The sequence below is a fragment of the Nomascus leucogenys genome, chromosome 11 (assembly GCF_006542625.1).
Source record: "Nomascus leucogenys isolate Asia chromosome 11, Asia_NLE_v1, whole genome shotgun sequence".
NCBI classification, from domain to species: domain Eukaryota; kingdom Metazoa; phylum Chordata; class Mammalia; order Primates; family Hylobatidae; genus Nomascus; species Nomascus leucogenys.
Window position 1 is genome coordinate 86,904,129 of NC_044391.1, and position 20,062 is coordinate 86,924,190.

The 20,062-nt window shown below is 34.1% G+C and overlaps 1 protein-coding gene across 1 annotated transcript in view; it reads right to left on the reverse strand.

The window, feature by feature from the left end:
- Nucleotides 1-6,488: 6,488 nt before the first annotated feature.
- BCHE (butyrylcholinesterase) overlaps nucleotides 6,489-20,062 on the reverse strand; it is a 63,313-nt gene continuing 49,739 nt past the window's right edge. Inside the window, exons 3-4 of the mRNA XM_003256400.4 lie at nucleotides 19,723-19,889; nucleotides 6,489-7,091 (exon numbers count right to left, since the gene is read on the reverse strand). Coding sequence (XP_003256448.2) covers nucleotides 6,967-7,091; nucleotides 19,723-19,889 — 292 coding nt within the window. The 3' untranslated portion in view covers nucleotides 6,489-6,966. The remainder of the gene's footprint in view (nucleotides 7,092-19,722; nucleotides 19,890-20,062) is intronic.

Here is a 20,062-nt window from a genome sequence, read left to right on the forward strand (position 1 = left end):
AGGACAATAAGTCTTAGATTTGTCCCTTTGAGGCTATTTTCTAGGTTCTGTAGTCATGGTTTATTGCTGTCTTCTTTTTCCTTTTGTTTCCTCTGACCGTGTATTTTTAAATAATCTGTCTTTAAGCTCACTAATTTCTTTTTCTGCTCACTCAGTTCTGCTATTAAAAGACTCTGATGTATTTTCTTTTTTTTTGGACAGAGTCTCACTCTGTTGCCTAGGCACAATCTCAGCTCATTGCAACCTGTGCCACTCAGGTTCAAGCGATTCTCCTGCCTCAGCCTCCTCAGTAGCTGGGATTACAGGTGCCTGCCACTGTGCCCAGCTAATTTTTGTATTTTTAGTAGAGATGAGGTTTCACTACCTTGGCCAGGCTGGTCTTGAACTCCTGAACTCGTGATCCACCCACTTCAGCTTCCCAAAGTACTGGGATTACAGGCGTGAGCCACCGTGCCCAGCCAACTCTGATGTATTTTCAATATGCCACCTGCATTTTTTAGTTCCAGAATTTCTGCTTGGTTCTTTTTAATCATTTCAATCTCCTTGTTAAATTTATCTGATAGAATTCTGAGTTCCTCCTCTGTATTACCTTGAATTTCTTTGAGTTTTTTCAACAAAGCTATTTTGAATTCTCTGTCTGAAACGTGACATATCTCTGTTTCTTTGGGAGTAGTTCCTGCTGCCTCATTTAATTCATTTGGTGATGTCATGTAGTCCTGGATTATTTTGATACTTGAGGTGTTCATTTGTGTCTGCATTGAAGACTTGAATATTTATTGTAGTCTTTGCAGTCTAGGCTTATTTGTACCTGTTTGCCATGAGAAGGTTTTCCAGATATTTGAAATGACTTAGGTGTTGTGATCTAAGCTGTATTTGCTTTAGAGTGCACCCAAAGCTCAGCGACATTGTGGTTCTTATAGACTCATAGCATACCACATTAATGGTCTTGGACAAGATCCTGGAGGATTATCTGGATTACCAGGAAGAGCGTCACATTCTCTTTCCTTACTTTCTCCCAAACAAACAGAATTTTTCCTGTCTGTTCTGAGCCCCCTGATGCGAGGGGTGGAGTGACACACCCCTGTGGCCACCACCACTATGACAGCACTGGGTCAAACCTGAATCCAGCACAGTACTGGATCTTACCCAAAGCCTGTTGTAATCACTCCCTGGCAACTGCCTATGTTCACTCAAGGCCCTGGGCCTCCACAAGAACTATTCAGATCTGTGTTTTTCCTTTTAGAGTGGCAAGCTTTCCCAGGCCCCGGGCAAGTCCAGAGGTGTTGTCCAGGAGACAAGGACTAGAGTCAAAAACCTTAGAATTTGACCACTTGTTCTATTGTATTGTGGATGAACTTGCACTCAAACCACAAGAGAGAGTTTATTTTTACTTCTTCCTTCAATTTATGAGGCAGAAGAGCCTGAACCTGTGGCCACTGCCACCATAGGACTGTGGGGACTGTTGCTGATATTCCTTTAAGGCCTAAAGGGTTCTTCAGTCAGCTTGTGCTGAGCTCCGCCTCATCTAGCATTCACTTTTTAGGGCAGTAGGCTCCCCTCTAACCGAGGGCAGGTCCAGCATCACCATCTGAGAGCCAAGGCTTAGAATCAGGTACTTCAAGAGCCTTCTTGGTGCTTTATTCCCCCGTGGCTGAGCTGGTACCTAAGGTGCAAGACAAAAATCACCTTTACTTTTTCCTGTGCTTTTCTCAGACATAGGTAGGCTCTCTCCCTAGCCACCACAACTGGAAATGTGCTGAGTCTCATTTGAAGCCAGCAAGTCTCAGAGTCTCACCCAAGGGCCTCGACATAGTACCTGGGTATTGCTGCTGGTTATTCAGTGCCCAAGGACTTTTCAGTTATCAGGTGATGTATACCGCCAGGACTTGGTCCTTCCCTTCAAGGCAGCAGGTTCTTTTCTGGCCCAGGGTGTGTCTGGAACTGTTGTCCAGAAGATAGGCCCTGGAAAGGCAGCCTTATGACTCTGACCTATGCTCTATCCTGCTGTGACTGAGCTGGTATTCAAGATGAAAGACAAAGTCCTCCCTATTCTTGCCTCTCCTCTCCTTAAGCAGAAGGAAAGGGTATCTTTTGGAGTTGCAAACTGTGCAGCCTGAGATTAGGGGAGAGGTGATGCTAGCTCGCTAGCTGTCCTTTAGCTGCCCTCCCAACCCCCAAGCAACCAAGTTCACTATCTCTTGACCCAGTTCAGTACTAGAACTTTCCTAGGAGTTGCAGTTCTTGTGGCCTAAACTGCCTTTCAAGTTTATTTGAGGCACGAGAGCTCTTTAGCTTGTGATGGTGAGGCTTGCAGGAACTCAAATTCTGACTATTGGAATCAGCAAGTCTCCTCTGGCTAGGGCTTGTTTGCTCCCTCTGTGGACAGGCATCAGATATGTTTTAACTGCTTTTCCTTTCTGCTATAACAGAACAGCACTGAGTTCAATGCCTCACAATTGCTACACTCTCCCTCCCCCAGTGCACAGAAATGTTCCCCACACCACATCACAGCTGCTAAGGAGTGGGGGAGGGGTGGTGTCTCGATTCAAGACTGTTTTTTCTACTTCTTCAGAGTCTTTATTAGTTAAACAAAACTAAAGCCAGATACTGTGAGAACTCATCTCATTTTTGGTTCTCATGAAGGTGCTTTTGTTGTGTAGACGGCGGTTAAATTGGTGTCTTTGTGGGGACAGGGGACGATCCTGTAGCAGTTTCTGTTCTGCCATCTTGCTCTGCCTCCTCTTTCTACTGCAAACTCTAATGGGGTGATTTTTAACCAGATGAAAGACAGGTCAAGATAAGTTAACCTCATTGAATCTGGGGGCTAATGGCTAACTGTAGAGGAAAATTTCTCACTCACTCTCTCACTTTTCAAAAAATTCTGAATTATAGATATTGTTTACTTTTGGATATACTATTAAATTTCAGTGTGGCTATATAGATATTTTTATTATTTCTTCCTCCAGTAAAACAGTAATGCCTTCCTATTTTTGTTGATAATATTTTTTACTCAATTACTGACAATGTAATATAATTTTTTATTCAATTAAATTGTAAATAGTTATAGCTGTAACTATTGTAAACAGTTACAGCTGCAGTTGAAAATGACAAATCAAAAATGACAACTGGCCCTAATATATATTATATATTTTAATTTTAAAATCATATGTGCATATAAATATTTTATATTATTTTACATTACTTTTTAATGCTTAATTAGATGACCTCCATATGATCACCACAGACTGTCCTTTTCTAGGATTCAAAATATTCTTCTTTTTTCCTTCTTGTGGAGACATTTATTGAATGACTCCTTAAAAATAAAATGCAATTTTCATCACTGTAATCGTATGTTGGACATCAACAGGCTCCTGTATGTATAAATTTATGTAAATATACATGTACACATGCGCGTATACATTTATAAAACTGGTGTCCCAGCTTTATTCTTTTACAGTCTGAAGGTAGCACCAAGATGGTGTTGATAAATAGTGCTTCTGATTTACATTTAAATTAAGTGTATTTATTCAAAAAATAAACCCTATTTTTTTCTTGATAGTCTCAATTTAAAACAAACTGTTTACATTATAGAGAATATGGAATCCAGTATGACTATAGCTACAACAAGAAATTGTACTAAGTATTGAGTTTTTCATCCCTCTTCAGCAATGTCAGGAAAGTTCTATTTATTAGAATATTATGCATAAATGTCATAACTAAAATTATGTTAAAATTTATCTATGAAATTTAGTTTTGGATTGGCCAGAAATTAATTACCTTAACTTTAAAAATTATTCTCTTTAACATTGTTTGGATCTGTGTGCCCACCCAAATCTCATGTGAAATTGTAATCCCCAGTGTTGGAAGTGAGGCCTGGTGGGAGGTGGCTGGATCGTGGGAGGTGACTGGATCATGGGAGTAGAATTCTTGTAACTGATTTAGTAACATCCCCCTTGGTACTGTATGGTGAGTGAGTTCACACAAAATCTGGTTATTTAAAAATAACTTGCCCCTTGTTCTCTCTTCCTCCTGCTCCATCCATGTAAGACGTGCCTGCTTCCCCTTCACTTTCCACCATGATTGAAAATTTTCTGCATCCTTTCCAGAAGGCATCATTCTTCCTGTACAGCTTGTGGAACTGTGAGCCAATTAAAACTCTTTTCTTTATAAATTACCCAGTCTTACATATTTCTTTATAGTAGTGCAAGAATGGACTAATATGCTCTTCATGCTACTAATATTCAGCAGCCAATTTCTGGAAAAACACAACTAGCTGTAATTTTTTTAAGGAATGTGACTTGTTATGTTAATCTTATAATACTACATAAATACCAAATGATAAAGAATAATTGCCTTCCAGTACTTAAAAAACCGTTTGGGCTAAATGCCCTGATACTGGTTGGACTTACTACACTTGTTCTTTTCTAAACTTAGAGCTAATTTTCTCTCACACTTTGGAGAAATATACCTAAAAAGTTTACCAAAATTAGGTAATAGCCCCTGTGGCTTTGTATCAAATACAAATGCCTGTGGCTTTGTGTATTTATGCTAAGATAACATCTCACCACAGTCTGCCCTGTAGGAAGGGTTTTATTCCATTTGGTGTTTTAATACTTATACACTGTTAATGTTTAAATTCACCAAACTTTTTGCCATCTATGTGCCCACTGAAGTACCAAGGAGAAGCCAAAGATACTGACTTCCATGTGTCTACCATCACTTGGGAGTCCCTGAATTAGAATCCTCCCTCTAAACTGAACTTTAAGTGGTGGTATCAGTAAAGAAATTCACATAGATTCTGTTAGGCAACTTTTTTTGTGGGTTTGTTGTTGTTGTTGTTGTTGTTATAATCTTAACCTAGATTTCTGCAACAGTGCTGGGAAAAGTAGATTCATGTTAGCTTTTTATAGAACAAACATGGAGAGGTTTATGTGCTGGCTAACACTTCTTGTTGCATTTGGCTAAATGCTTTACAGTAAGTCAAGGAATGTTTAGATATAATTCAAGAGCACACCAATTGGTTGTCCAAGATGGGACAAAGTAGTTCATGGGATCTTTTTATATGACTAGGACTTGTCATATCAAGCAGTTTACAGATGTTCTATGCACATTTGTTGTTTTCCTAATGATTAATCTTAACAAGTATATTTTTAAAGGGTCTTTAATGGTGTTGAACAGGTGTCATCCTGTTTTATATATCAGAGTATTCTACATCAAAAAGAGACTTAAGTGATTGAGAAAAACATAGTGGAATCCGGTAAGAATGACACCTGAAACAAAGATGGTGAGTCTAATAACCCATCTTTCCTGTGTGTGGTTGTTTTTTCTCAGAATGAGGGAGAAGCTATAAAGCAAATATCTTTATTTACAATAACTCATAAGTAATAGAAACACTGACTTGGCTCTTATTATAACTGTAACTAGAGTACCATGAACTTTGAGTGACTGAGTGAGGATGGCAGACCCATACTATATCTAACTATAGACACTTTTTGACCAATAAACAATGGGGCTTGCAGCCAGGCACAGTGGCTCACACCTGTAATCCCAGGACTTTGGGAGGCCAAGGCAGGTGGATAACTTGAGGTCAGGAGTTCGAGACCAGCATGGCCAAGATGGTGAAACACCGTCTCTACTAAAAATACAAAAATTAGCTTGGCATGATGTCACACACCTGTAATGCCAGGTATTTGGGAGGCTGAGGCAGGAGAATTGCTTGAACCTGGGAGGCAGAAGTTGCGGTGAGCTGAGACTGTGCCATTGCACTCCAGCCTGGGTGACAGAGGGGGACTCTGTCTCAAAAACAAAACAAAACAAAACAAAACAAAACAAAACAAAACAACAAAGAAACAATAGGGCATGCTTTAACCATCAGTATACAGACCTATACATTCAATTTGTCTTATCCTGAAGGCAAATTTTCAATGCTTAATTAGCATAAATAATATACACTCCCTTGTTCTGGAACTTAAAATACTCTGACTTCTCTCCTTTAGTAAACTACTAAGTGAATTTATTCAATGGCATGTGCTCCCTTGCCAAGCATGCTAATAAATGCAGCTCTGTAATTTTTTTAATTGCAAAAATAAGACAGTTTGTCTATAGAAAGTACAACCATTCCTTTTCTGGAATTGAACAATTTTCCTATTAATATGTTAATATTTCTGGGTCCAGGCAAGGGTTGCCCTGTCCCAGAAGGTACACAACCTAACTTTAGACTTCTATGTATCCACTTTTTAAAAATTTTTGAATTAAGGAAAGGTAATTCACATATGTACATGTTTGTGACGATTTGAGGATAGAGGAGGTGAGGGAGAGCAAGAGTCAAATGAAGAATATAATTTGAAGGCATTACATAAATAATTACATGATTTTATATTTTGTTTCTTGGTAGCAGCATTCTGTTTCTATTATAAGGTGTTTTAAAGTGGCTGAGCCTCTCATTTTAAGATTCTTTCTTGTCTTTATACAAAAAACAAAGAGACCAATGATTTTCTGTGCTTATTTTAATATCTCATATTGACATTCAATTCTTATTTTAATTAGGAAACATAATATTGTAAACTATGGTGTACAGTGTTTCAAAATTTAATTCATTTAAAAAAGATACCTTTTTATGAGTGGTAATGAAAATACACGTGACTAAAAGCAGAGCACTGATAATTTTGGGGGGAAAAACTTAAATTTATTAAGGAAGCAAAGAAATTGAAGCAGGCCATTGTTTTAATATGCATATAATTAATTGTAGAACTTTATATGGTGAAATTTAATTAAACACATTCTAGCCATTTGGGTTTTGAAATGCTAGGTAAAATACTAAGTTAAAGATGTGAGGAATCAATATTATCCTTCTGGCATTTTTGTTCCAGCTACATAATAGCTTTCTTAGTAGGTGTGTAAAAAAGCTCCTGATATTTTCGCCTTGATCTAAAGGAAAATACGTTCTATAAAGGGTAAATCTATTAATTAGAGACCCACACAACTTTCTTTCTTGCTAGTGTAATCGTTAAATTGATTTTTCCAGTCCATCATGTAATTGCTCCAGCGATGGAATCCTGCTTTCCACTCCCATTCTGCTTCATCAATATTTCCTGTAAAACATGGAATAAGTTGTATTAATCTAAATTTTTATCTGTTTCATTAACTGAAAAATAATTTCGAATACAAAAGCCATTTTCTATAACTACACTGTACAGCATTATTTTATTTATTCTTTATTATTTGTTATTAGCTCTATCTGCCTGAAAAGAGATTTTAATAAAATCTTTACAGATTATGTGAAAATGCAAATAATATATATATAATTTATATAATGTATAACATATAAAATGGAAAGTGAGTTTATATATTGCATTATGTATAATTACATTACATATATTTTCTTTAGTTTTCAAGAGGATATGTAGATATTATGCTCTTTTCTTGACCTGCTTTAAAATAACACAAATTTCATTTAATGGTATCATTTACATATATAGTTATATAACAGATAATTATTTCTGATGAAAATTATATATGAATACTGTCATCCTTAGTATTTGTGGGGAGTTGGTTCTAGGACCTCTCAGGGATACCAAAATCCTCTCATACTCAAGTCCCTAATGTAAAATAGCATAACATTTTCACATAAGCTATGCACATCCCCAGATAATTCATACCTAATATAATGAAAGTGCTGTGTAAATGTTTATTATATTATATTGTTTAGGGAATAATGACAAGAAAAAAAGGTCTGTATATGTTTAGTATAGATGCATTTATTTATCAAACGTTTTTGACTCATGGTTGGTTAAATCCATGGATGTGTAACCCACAAATACAAAAGGCACACTGTATTTATTAATGCATAAGGATAATTATCATTCCACATGGATTTTACCCTTATTATAATACAACGTTTTATTTGTTTATTTATTTATTTTTTTGAGACAGAGTTCACTCTTGCCATCCAGGCTGGAGTGCAATGGTGCCATCTCGGCTCACCGCAATCTCTGCCTCCTGGGTTCAAGAGATTCTACACTCCTCAGACTCCCGAGTAGCTGGGATTACAGGTGCGTGCACCATCATGTTTGGCTAATTTTTGTATTTTTGGTAGAGATGGGGTTTCACCATGTTGGTTGGCCAGGCTGGTCTCGACCTCCTGACCTCAGGTGATCCGCCCGCCTGGGCCTCCCAAAGTGCTGGGAATAAATAGTCATGAGCCACCATCCCTGGCCAATACATTTTAATAGGAAACAATGTTAAGTCATTGTTTCAGCCACTTACCGTGAAAGCAGTTTATTAATTGTGTTGTAAAATAGAAAGATGATTAAGATAATTCCTGCTTTCAAGTAGTTTGCAAAGTATATGCATGTGTTAGGAGAAAGGAGTGTGTAGGCAGGAATAGTGTGAGGCAGTGAACAACAAATGGTCTATATACTTCAAGAACTTTGAAATTCTGATTTATTTGGAAGTGTATTGTTAAAAAATACAGATTGTGAACAGTAAAAACTATTAAATTACAATGTTTTAAGACACATATTTCTGTTCCTGGTATAAAGGCATAATAAGCATTATATATAACTGTGGTTTTCTTACTTTTTAAACTTTTAGAATGCTAAGCTATAGTCATTACACTAACAAAAAATTTTAAGTAATTTCATATATACTGAAAATAGGAACTGGCAACTCTTTTAATATATACTTTTCAGTTAGAAATCTTTGAAATTAATTAAACTTTGTAAGATATTACTTTAGAGGAGAAAATTTAGTGGCTAATTTTAAGCTAGTACAAAAATAAAAATATTTAAACATTTGTATAGACATTACAATGTCCCTTGTAACTTAGGATATATTTAGGCTTGAAATGTTCACAATGCTTGGACACTGGAAAAATATTTGAAAGTTTACATAAAATGTTTCACTTTCATGTAAAAATGGCTTTTAAAAAGGTCAATCACTATAATCACTATTTTTTTGTGAATAATAGAACTTCTATAAAGGGTCAAAAAAGATTAGATGTGGAAGATGTTAAATATCATACCAAATCATCCATTTTTATGGTCTTTTAAAAAATAACACAATGTTGTTTTAAATATTACTTATATAAAATAAAAACTCTAAAGCCCAGAAAAAAATTTTTTTGATAAATAAATTTTTGGTAATTTAAAATTTAGACCATGAATTTTCATCCTTATAGAAAGTGTCCTAGATCTGATTTTCTTTTCTTGTTCATGGAATAATACCAAATTCACTGATGTACATAAATTTACATTTTCTCCTATGTGTCTTAATCAAATGTCTATACAATTTAGTATTTTGAAATGCTTGTTAGTTCACAAATGCTCTATAAATCTAAATCTGCTTTAGAAATAGGGGTCATTGATTGAGACAATAAAATATGAAACATTTAATTATTTCCTAATGAAATCCAGAGAAAGTGAATACACCATAATGAGTAAATAAAATATTGAGTTTGAAATAAATCGAATTCAAAATTAAACGTTTTCCTCTTTCCTCTCCTTTTCTTAGTCCTTCTCTCTTTGTTTTGTCTTCTTATTTCATATTGGCTTGTTTATTACTAAGAAGACAAAATCTAGTCACAAGTCAATTTCACATTATTATCAACATCAGCAATATTCATGATTAAAAACCATGTAACTTAAATGGCTGGAACATCATAATAAAAAATTTAGGGCTGGCACATTATAAACAAGGATTAAACTTGATTAGCAAATTTTAACTTATTTAAAATTGGAGGGAATAAAGACCTTTATGGTAGACAATGTATTTGCTTTACAATTGATTAATTAAAACATAATTATATTGTAGAACAGTCATAATGCTCAAACAATGTAGGTTTCTTAGAATTGTAACCTCAACCAAAATGCAGGCTTCTAACTCAATGTACTTATTGTGAAGGGGATCAATATATATTTTGTATGAATTCAGAGATACAAAGGAAGAATAATGCTGCCACCAATGTTTCTTTTCATGCCTCACGGTGTCTGAAAGTCCACAAATATAATGATAATAGCAACGTTGATTGTCATTCTGTAAGTATAAATATTTTTTATGAGAAAGGGAAAAAATAATCAAATTCTGAAGGAGAGAAGAAAAGGAAATGTGTAGAAAAGAGAAAAAGAAAGTGGAGCCTTGATACTAAATTCACAGGTCAAATATTGATGTGACGTTTTCTTTAAAGAAGATAAAAATTAATTTTAGAAATAAAGAACCCTAACTTGTAGAAAAAGTTTTATTATTATTTTTTCTTCTTTATAGTAGTAACATTTTGTGTTTTGGACACTGTGAACATAATGGAAAGATTACCATAATATATTATGGTTTTAATTATATTTTATAAAGAAAAATGAATCAGTTGATTGACCTTTCCAGATTTTTATGTAGAGAGTAAATGTAAAGTCCTCTTTATTCATACTACAATGATCATACTACATAATAATATGTATAAAAAGTGTCTTAATTCATAATATCAACAATAGGTCACACAGTATTTATCCATTAACCTCAGCGGATGGCATTTAAATAATACGTGTAAAATGCAGTAATATAGAGAAGTGAAAATAAAAGAACAAGGGCAAATATATAGCAGAAATGTAAATAAAAGAAAAAAATTAGAGTTGGCAAATGTATAGCAGGCATGGTAAAAATCAAGGCCAAAAAATAAATGAGTAAATAAGTATATATTAATAGGATTTTAAATCTTCAATATTAATAAAGCTTACAATTATCATAACTATTTTTCGGAGAAATATCTTCATTCTTGTACAATTTCATGCATCTTTACTATTTCTTAAATAAAAATAGAGCAGAAACAAATAAGGATATTCAGGATCTTATTCATATAACTATGTAGTAAGAATATAGTTGATTTGAAACATGTGTAAACTTAGAGACAGATAATTTACTTTTTGCCAAAGAAAAATAATGTGTTAAAAATAATGTGTTGTTACATTAATTATCACCCCAATAAAGCTTATTAAATTTGTATTTAATAAATATATAAATATGTAAAATAGGGAACTGTATAATCTATGTTTACAAAATAAAATTTTATGTCAAGATTTCAAATGATCAAATAGACATATCAGCTAAAAAGATTATCTAATACTTAAGATAGTTTGTGAATATTTATAACGTACACATATGTATAGAGATATTAAAAACAAATTTCTCCAAAGCAAATGTCTGCGTGCAAGGACAAAGCAAATTTGCAAGTACAAACGTTTAAAAGAAAAGGTAAAAAATATACACACAGTTGACCTCGAACAACATGAGTCTGAACTGCACAAGTCCACTTTTATGTGGATTTTCTTCCACCTCTGTCACTCCAGAGACAGCAAGACCAACAGCTCCTTTTCCCCTCCTCCTCCTCCTCAGCTTACTCAATGTGAAGATGACAAGTATGAAAACCTTTATGATGATCAACTTCCACTCAATAAATAGTAAATATATTTTCTCTCTTATGATTTTCATTTTCTTTACACTAGCTTACTTTATTATAATAATATAGCATATAATACAAATATTATTGATAAAATATGTTAATCAAATGTTTATGTTATTGGTAAGGTCCAGTCAAGTAGGCTTAATTAGTCAACTTGATCAGTAGTTAAATTTTGGGGGATTCAAGAATTACAGGCAGATTTTCAACTCTGCAGGGGTTGGTACCCCTAACCCCCAGGTTGTTTTTCCAGAGTCAACTGTTTGTGCAAACATAGATGATATTTCCAAATTTGCATTCAGAGGTAAATTTACTAGTAAATACTTTTACACGAAAACAAGAAAAAGCAAGTTTAGAATAATTTTTAAAGCATAAATAAAATAAAATAAATATAAGAGAAGTGAATATATTCCTGATGCGAATGAACCAGCAAACAAAGGCAGCTATTTGGAAGAAAGACCCTACCTCAGAAATGAAATTATTATGTTGATGCCATATAATATTCTTACAATCTAGACTCTAAGAAGACAAAGGTAAAAAAAAAAAACTCGTGAATATAGTAAAAGCTTATACATTTATGAATCAATAACCAGAACATGTCAGTTTCTCATTTAAAATTACTAAATGGCTTTACTTAGGATATAATTTAAATTCCTTAGCATGATGCACAAGACACTTCATCTCTGGTTCCTGCTTATCTGGCTTCTCTCCACTTTGCCTTCACATTGAGATTCAGTGCAGGTATCTTCTCTTCTTAAAAGCTTTCCATGGTCCTGGGCCCTGACTCCACTTCACTGTGAGTAAGCAGACCCTGTCATTTTCATCTGTGCAGCTCTAGCTGCTAGTGCAGTTCCTGGCTCACAGCAGCAGCATATAGGCTCTGTAAATGTTATCAAATTAGTTGACAAAAAAGATTTTTTAAAAGATAAATTATATTTCTATTAGGTATCTTGTTATACATCTGATAAGGTGTCCTGAAAAACATTCAGAAACTAGTTAACTGTCAACTACCTAGGAAAGATAACCCATTAAAACCACCACAAATGTCTATTTAGAATTTTTTTTCTCTTTCAATTTTTTATACTTTTGTGGGTAATTGCTATTAGGAACAATTCACATTAATTTTCATTAATAAACATTTTGCAAACGAGTTGCCCTCCCCACCCACAAAATACTTACGTTGACTTTAACAAAAATGTTAAGTGGTGTTTTGGAGAGGGGATTATACCAGCATTACTTATACTCATTGTAATTTTGACAACATATTAATCTCGTACTACGGATGCCAGTACATTTTCCACTCTGTAGGAAAAGAAACTGTTTGAAAATTCTGCAAGGGAAATGGCCTTCGATGAAATTCAACATCCCCTCATGTTAAAAATTCTCAATAAACTAGGTATTGATGGAACATATCTCAAAATAATAGGAGCTATTTATGACAAACCCATAGCCAATATCATATTAAATGGGCAAAAGCTGGAAGCATTCCCTTTGAAAACTGGCACAAGACAGGGATGCCCTCTCTCACCACTCCTATTCAACATAGTATTGGGAGTTCTGGCCAGGGCAATCAGACAAGAGAAAGAAAGGGTATTCAAATAAAAAGAAAGGAAGTCAAGTTGTCTTTGTTTGTAGACAACATGGTTCTATGTTTAGAAAACCCCATCATCTCAGCCCAAAACCTCCTGAAGCTGATAAGCAAATTCAGCAGTCTCAGGATACAAAACCAATGTGCAGAAATCACAAGCATTCCTATACACCAATAATAGACAAGCAGAGAGCCAAATCATGAATGAACTCCATTCACAATTGCTACAAAGAGAATAAACTATGTAGGAACACAGCTAACAAAGGATGTGAAAGACCTCTTCAAGGAGAACTACAAACCACTACTCAAACAACTAAGAGTACACAAACAAATGGAAAAACATTTCATCCTCATGAATAGGAAGGATCAATAGCATGAAAATGGCCATATTGCTCAAATTAATTTATAGATTCAATGCTATTCCCATAAACTACCATTGACTTTCTTCACAGAATTGGAAAAATCTACTTTAAATTTAATATGTAACCAAAAAAGAGCCCGCATAGCCAAAACAATCTTAAGCAAAAAGAACAAAGCTGTAGGTATCACGCTACCTGACTTCAAACTATACTACAAGGCTACAGTAATGAAAACAGCAAGATATTACTACCAAAAGAGACATACAGACCAATGAAAAAAAACAGAAATCTCAGAAATAACATGACACATCTACAACCATTTGTTCTTTGACAAACCTGAAAAATCAAGCAATGGGGAAAAGATTCCCTATCTAATAAATGGTGCTGGGAAAACTGGTTAGCCATATACAGAAAACTGAAACCGGACCCCTTCCTTACACTTTATACAAAGATTAACTCAAGATGGATTAAAGACTTGAAGGTAAAACCTCAAAAAATAATAATTCTAGAAGAAAATCTAAGCAGTATCATTCAGGACCAAGGCATGGACAAAGACTTCATGACAAAAATGTCAAAAGCAATTGCAGCCAAAGCCAAAATTGACAAATGGGGTATAATTAAACTAAAGAGCTTTTGCACAGCAAAATAAACTATCATCAGAGTGAACAGGCAACCTACAGAATGAGAGAAAATTTTTGCAATCTGTCCATCTGACAAAGGTCTAATATCCAGACTCTACAAGGAATTTAAACAAATTTATAAGAGAAAAGCAAACAACCCCATCAAAAAGTGGGCACATAATACGAACAGACACTTCTCAAAAGAAGACATTTATGTGGCCAACAAACATATGAAAAAAAGCTCAACATCACTGATCATTAGAGAAATAAAAATCAAAATCACAATGAGATACCATCTCACACCAGTCAGTCAGAAAGGCAATTATTATAAAGTCAAGAAACAATAGATGCTGGTGAGGCTGTGGAGAAATAGGAATCCTTTTACATTATTGGTGGGAATGTAAATTAGTTCAACCATTGTGGAAGACAGCGTGGCAATTCCTCAAGGATCTGGAACCAGAAATACCATTTGACCCAGCAATCCCATTACTGGGTGTATACTCAAAGGAATATAAATTGTGCAACTATAAAAACCCATGCATGACCAGGTGCAGTGGCTCACGCCTTTAATCCCTGCACTTTGGGAGGCCGAGGTAGGTGGATCACCTGAGGTCAGAGGTTCGAGACCAGCCTGACCAACATGGAGAAACCCCGTCTATACTAAAAATACAAAATCAGCCAGGCATGGTGGCATATGCTTGTAATCCCAGCTACTCAGGAGGCTGAGGCAGGAAAATCACTTGAACCCAGGAGATGGAGGTTGTGGTGAGCCAAGATCACATCATTGCACTCCAGCCTAGGCAACAAGAGTGAAACTTCATCTAAAATAAATAAATAAATAAAGCCCATGCACATGTATGGTTACTGCAGCACTATTTACAATAGCAAAGACATGAAACCAACCCAAAAGTCTATCAGTGATAGACTGGATAAAGAAAATGTGGTACATATATCCATGGAATACTATGCAGTCATAAAACAGATACGAGATAATGTCCTTTGCAAGGACAGGGATGAAGATGGAAGCCACCATCATCAGCAAACTAACACAACTAACACAGGAACAGAAAACCAAACACCGCATGTTTTCACTCATAAGTGGGAGCTCAACAATGAGAACACATGGACACAGGGAGGGGAACAATACACACTAGGGTCAGTCGGGGATGGAGGGTGAGGGGAGGGAGAGCATTAGGACACATAGCTAGTGCATGAGGGGCTTAAAACCTAGATGACGGGTTGATAGGCTCAACAAGCCACCATGACACACATATACCTATGTAACAAACCTGCACGTTCTACACATGTATCCCAGAACTTAAAGTAAAATAAAAAAATAAAGAAAATTCTTCAAAAGACCAAATGGCTCAGTATACATAAAACAGTTAAAATCTGGCAGATTATAAATTTTTATGTGGTATGAAAAATAATAAATAATAAGGTTTTTATTTTCAAAAAAATAATTGCCTAATGGATGAATGATAAACACACACAGAAATGTGAATTTGTATGATACAATATGCATAAGTAAATGTAACAACTCATATTGTTGACCTGAGTATTCCTTGGAAAAAGGATAGTGCTTTATACCTGGGCTAGCAATTTTAGTATAAATTTTCAAAGCATATTAATAGGACATAAATAAGAGGTTAGAGGCTCTCTATATAAATATGAATATATCACATACATATATTCACCTTGATATATATGACCTATTAATTTGTTATATTTTTATTCTTCAGCTTACTATGCCCAATTTTAAATCAATAATAATATCCTTTTTAACCAATTCAGTAATATGAGTGATTTCAGTACTTTAAAATTATTTCAAATGTCACCAAGTCTTGTTGTGATTGTAAAACAGAGAAAACTTGCTTTGTGTGTGGGTTTTGGGGAGATAGAAAAGATGGGAATCAGTGTTTTGTTTAATGCCTCACAGGGTAAAGAGAAGGGAACAGTCGTGGAAGGCAATTTGTGAAATAGTAAATTTATAAACATATTGGCATAATTTTTTCAGTTCACTTCTTTGTGATCTTTGTTTTGCATGCATTGTCTCATTTTAAAAAAAGTCGTTTTCTCTCCTATGAAAATAATAATGATACGTTTTTTTGTGTGGTTTTTTGTCTAGACAAAAAGGACACTGAGTAAATTTTCACCAGAGCTAAGTCTATTTAACAAAGTCTAAGGAATTCGAAAATATTTCATTCCATTCAGACTGCCATAACAAAACATCATACACTGGATAGCTTAGATACAACAGAAATTTATTTTTCACAATTGAGGAGGCTTTCCAGCAGATTATACTTCCATCTAAGATCAAGCAACAGTAGACTGTTGACTGATGAGGACCTGCTTTCTGGTTCATAGATGGCAGTCTCATTGCTATGTTCTCACATGGAGGGATGGGGGAGTTCCCTCAGGATTTTTTTTTTTTAGAGCATTAATCCCTATTAAATGAGCTTTTTCTCCATGAACTCATCACCTCCCCCAAGGATTCACCTTCTAATACCAGCACCTTAGTGGTTAGGATGTCAACATATGAATTTTAGGGGGACACAAACATTCAGACCCTAGCAGAAGAGAATGCAAAGGTGAATTAACCCACAATTGCTAGTGGAGGTGAAGATAGAAGAGATTATACTGATATTTAATTAAGTCTGCCATCATAATTAAGAAACAACAACATTCTTCATGTATTTGAGTGTTCCCTGAAAATCTCTTCTGTCTCCATCGCATTATTATTTTTCTGTTTTTGATGAGTTATTAAACTTATCATGGAATGCATACTTCTTTATGCAATAAATCTCAATCATTAATTGTTCTGTTGTAATTTTGAGTATGGGGTAAGATCGTAGAGTGAACTAGTATAAACTTAGGCTAGGCTTTATGAAGACTTCATGTAGTTTAAAGTGGAACAGTTAATTTAACTTGATTATTAAATTATTCAAAGCCACTTGTTTATTTGTTTTGTTTTGCTTTTAATGAAGAATTAATAATTCAGGCATATTAAGACAATAAACTAGTTTCATTATTTTCTCCAAATCACCTCTGCACCCCCTCACTCATCTTTGACTGCCAGTCTTGCTAACTGATTAGCAAATAGTAGTAAATGATTCTCAAAGTAACCAGTTCAAAGGGTATTTTGGCCCTTAAATTTACACGTGCTTTTTAGTGTTGGCAAGCACGATTTATTCAAAGGTCAATGGAGGAATTAGTGGATCTAACCTTTTTTCTTCATTAGGATAATATGAAGGACTTTTGTTCTTTAAATAAATTTACTCCTCCACTTTTAGTGAAAAAATATTATTATCCTTGACAATGCGTCATTTTTCTACTTCCTTTTCTTTTTTCAAATAGGTATGAGATTGTAATATTGAATAGTTATATCCTTGTGGAAATCTGAATTTGATAACATTTGAAATAAATATTGTGAATTTTATTTCTTGCAGGTGCATGCAATAACAGCATAGCCATGTGCTGAAGTATGGTCTGAAAGTTAAGTGTTAGAATTTTTGTGTTTAAACAAGTCTTAAGAATCATTTTATTTGAGAACGTTTATTGCTCAAATGTAAACTGCTGCTGAGGTGGTACTTACAAAGCTTATTGGGCTTCCATCTTGAGTAAGGTAAATATTTTTCCTTTCAAGAAAGCCAGCTAGTAGTTATTCTCTGAAATTTTTCTTTACGTATGGAGTTGCTTTAAAAAAAATTCCAAAAACTTTAGCCTAGGTCATCTGAATAACGCATTCTCAAAACATTAAAGATTAAAATATTTGAAGTTTTGTGACTTGAAAAATATAAGGTATGGCAAGAACATGGGCCCTTAATCTTTTTAATCTGTCCACACTATTTATTTATAAAACCTAAATCCTTGTAACTTCAAACTGATTTTGTTCAAATGTAACATTTTTATTACTAACGAATACATGTTACAATAATCGTATCATGCATTTACTTCGAAATTATAAAATATATCTAGTATGAAAACCTTATTATGGGGGAATTAATTAGAAAAAATGATATAATACAAAATTATATTTTCAAGACCCACTGAACCTAACCTTAAGCGTGGTCCTAGACCACAGCTAGGTAGGTATTTCCAGCATTACACAAGCTAGGAATTTGTTCAACATTGTATGAGAAATAGCAGCAGCTGGCCACAAACTTTGGAGTTTGTTTATTTAATCTGCTTTCTGGCAGGTAAGTATTTGGAAATAGAAATTTGTGAAGGATAGTTTTTAAAAATGCTAATATTCAAATTTTATTGTATCAGAACATAAATTGCAATAAATCACACGTGATTTAACCAGAAGGGCTCAGCTTGGCTTATAATAAATAAGTCACTTAAAATAACCCACTCATTGTATCTCAAATTATAACCCTCTCATATAAAAATATTTTAAATAAAGATTAATAATATGTAGTATGTGATATGATAAATGATAGTATCTCTTTGGGTCTCTTGGCAGATTAATGAGTTACCTCATCGTTATTTACACCCGGAGGACACAAGGACGGCACTGTTGCTCTGCCAAGAGAAGCAGAATCCCGTCTCTGGTTATATATTATGTCACAGAACATTTGGTAATACACAGAGCACTGGTATATCAGAAACATTTCCCAAGCAGATGGAGTATATAATTATAATTTTTGTGAGTAATGTCTGATAATCAAAAGGCGTATTAAACAATCAAATACAGCTCTGAGATGTCCATATTTGCTGAAACTAGCCCCCAACTTATCTAAACAAGAAATGGAAAACATCTACTGTATTATGATACCTAATATACAGCCTGAAAATTACAGAGCGTCATGGTGAACAGAACAGCAAACTCCGAAGGGAAGGACCTGACCAGCAATATGTCTGATGGCTGAAAATCAATTACTTTTAGAAAGTATACTTAAGGAAGCACATGGATTATAAACAGCTGAAATTTTAAAAACTTGACAGTGAGTTGGATATATGTCATATCTGTCAGAGAAGATCAAACTAAGGTGACACATGTTTGATCACTCAAGTGGATTGAAATATTTTCTTAATAATGAATATTGAGATAATAATCTGAACAAATTTTCATAGTATTTCCTTATCTATTTCTCATCAATCACTTCCTTAAGACTAGTTAACTAAATAACTATTCATTTATAATATGTAATATTATATAATATTATATTATGTAATGTGTGTGTGCTCTTAGATAAATATTTCCAAGTTCAGAATATTTAGAAGTTTTTTATTGTGTTTTTAAATATGTAAACTTTGAAGTTTTTTTCTCCATTTAAATCAAGGTTCTATTGTTTATCAATAAATCTGCTTTTACCAATTTATGCATACTTATTTTTTAGTTCTATACATTATGATTATTTGATATATTTACTTCTTTGTCCATTAATTAATTCCACAAAGATTTTCTGAATAACAAGTAGGGCTCTATTTTAGTTTCCTTTTTCTATTTTATATTTCCACAGGGTGAAATTCATATTTTAGTTTTCTTTCTTTAACTACTAAAGTACTGGTCACATAGTAAGAGTTCAAAACATATCTAAACTTGATAGAAGAAAGTCTTAAAAATAATGTATTCATTAAATCAAGTTATTTTAAAGTCAAAGATACATATAGTAACTCCATCACCATGCCTTGGAGAATATACTTCATCCCTTTTTCACATAACCCATCATCTATTAAATAACCAAACACTAAAAACACACACACCTGTCATTTCCAAGACTTTTGGAAAAAATAATGTCCAGAATCGGCATTGTTGAGCACGTAGTTTCGTCATTATTCTTGTTGACTCTGTATTCAAGGTTAGATATTTTTGTTCAGTGCTTTTGAAGACAGGCCATCTTGTGCTATTGTTCTGAGTCCCATCTGGATTCCTAAATAATAAAATAGAGACATTATAGTAAAATTGAAATCATTGTTAGATTTAAAAGAATATTGTTTTCTTACACTGTTCACAAGAGCTTTAAAGAGTTTAAGACAGAAAAAATGTGGATATATATTGATGGTATGAAACGTAAGTGAACTGGGCTTAGTGGTTTTAGTACTG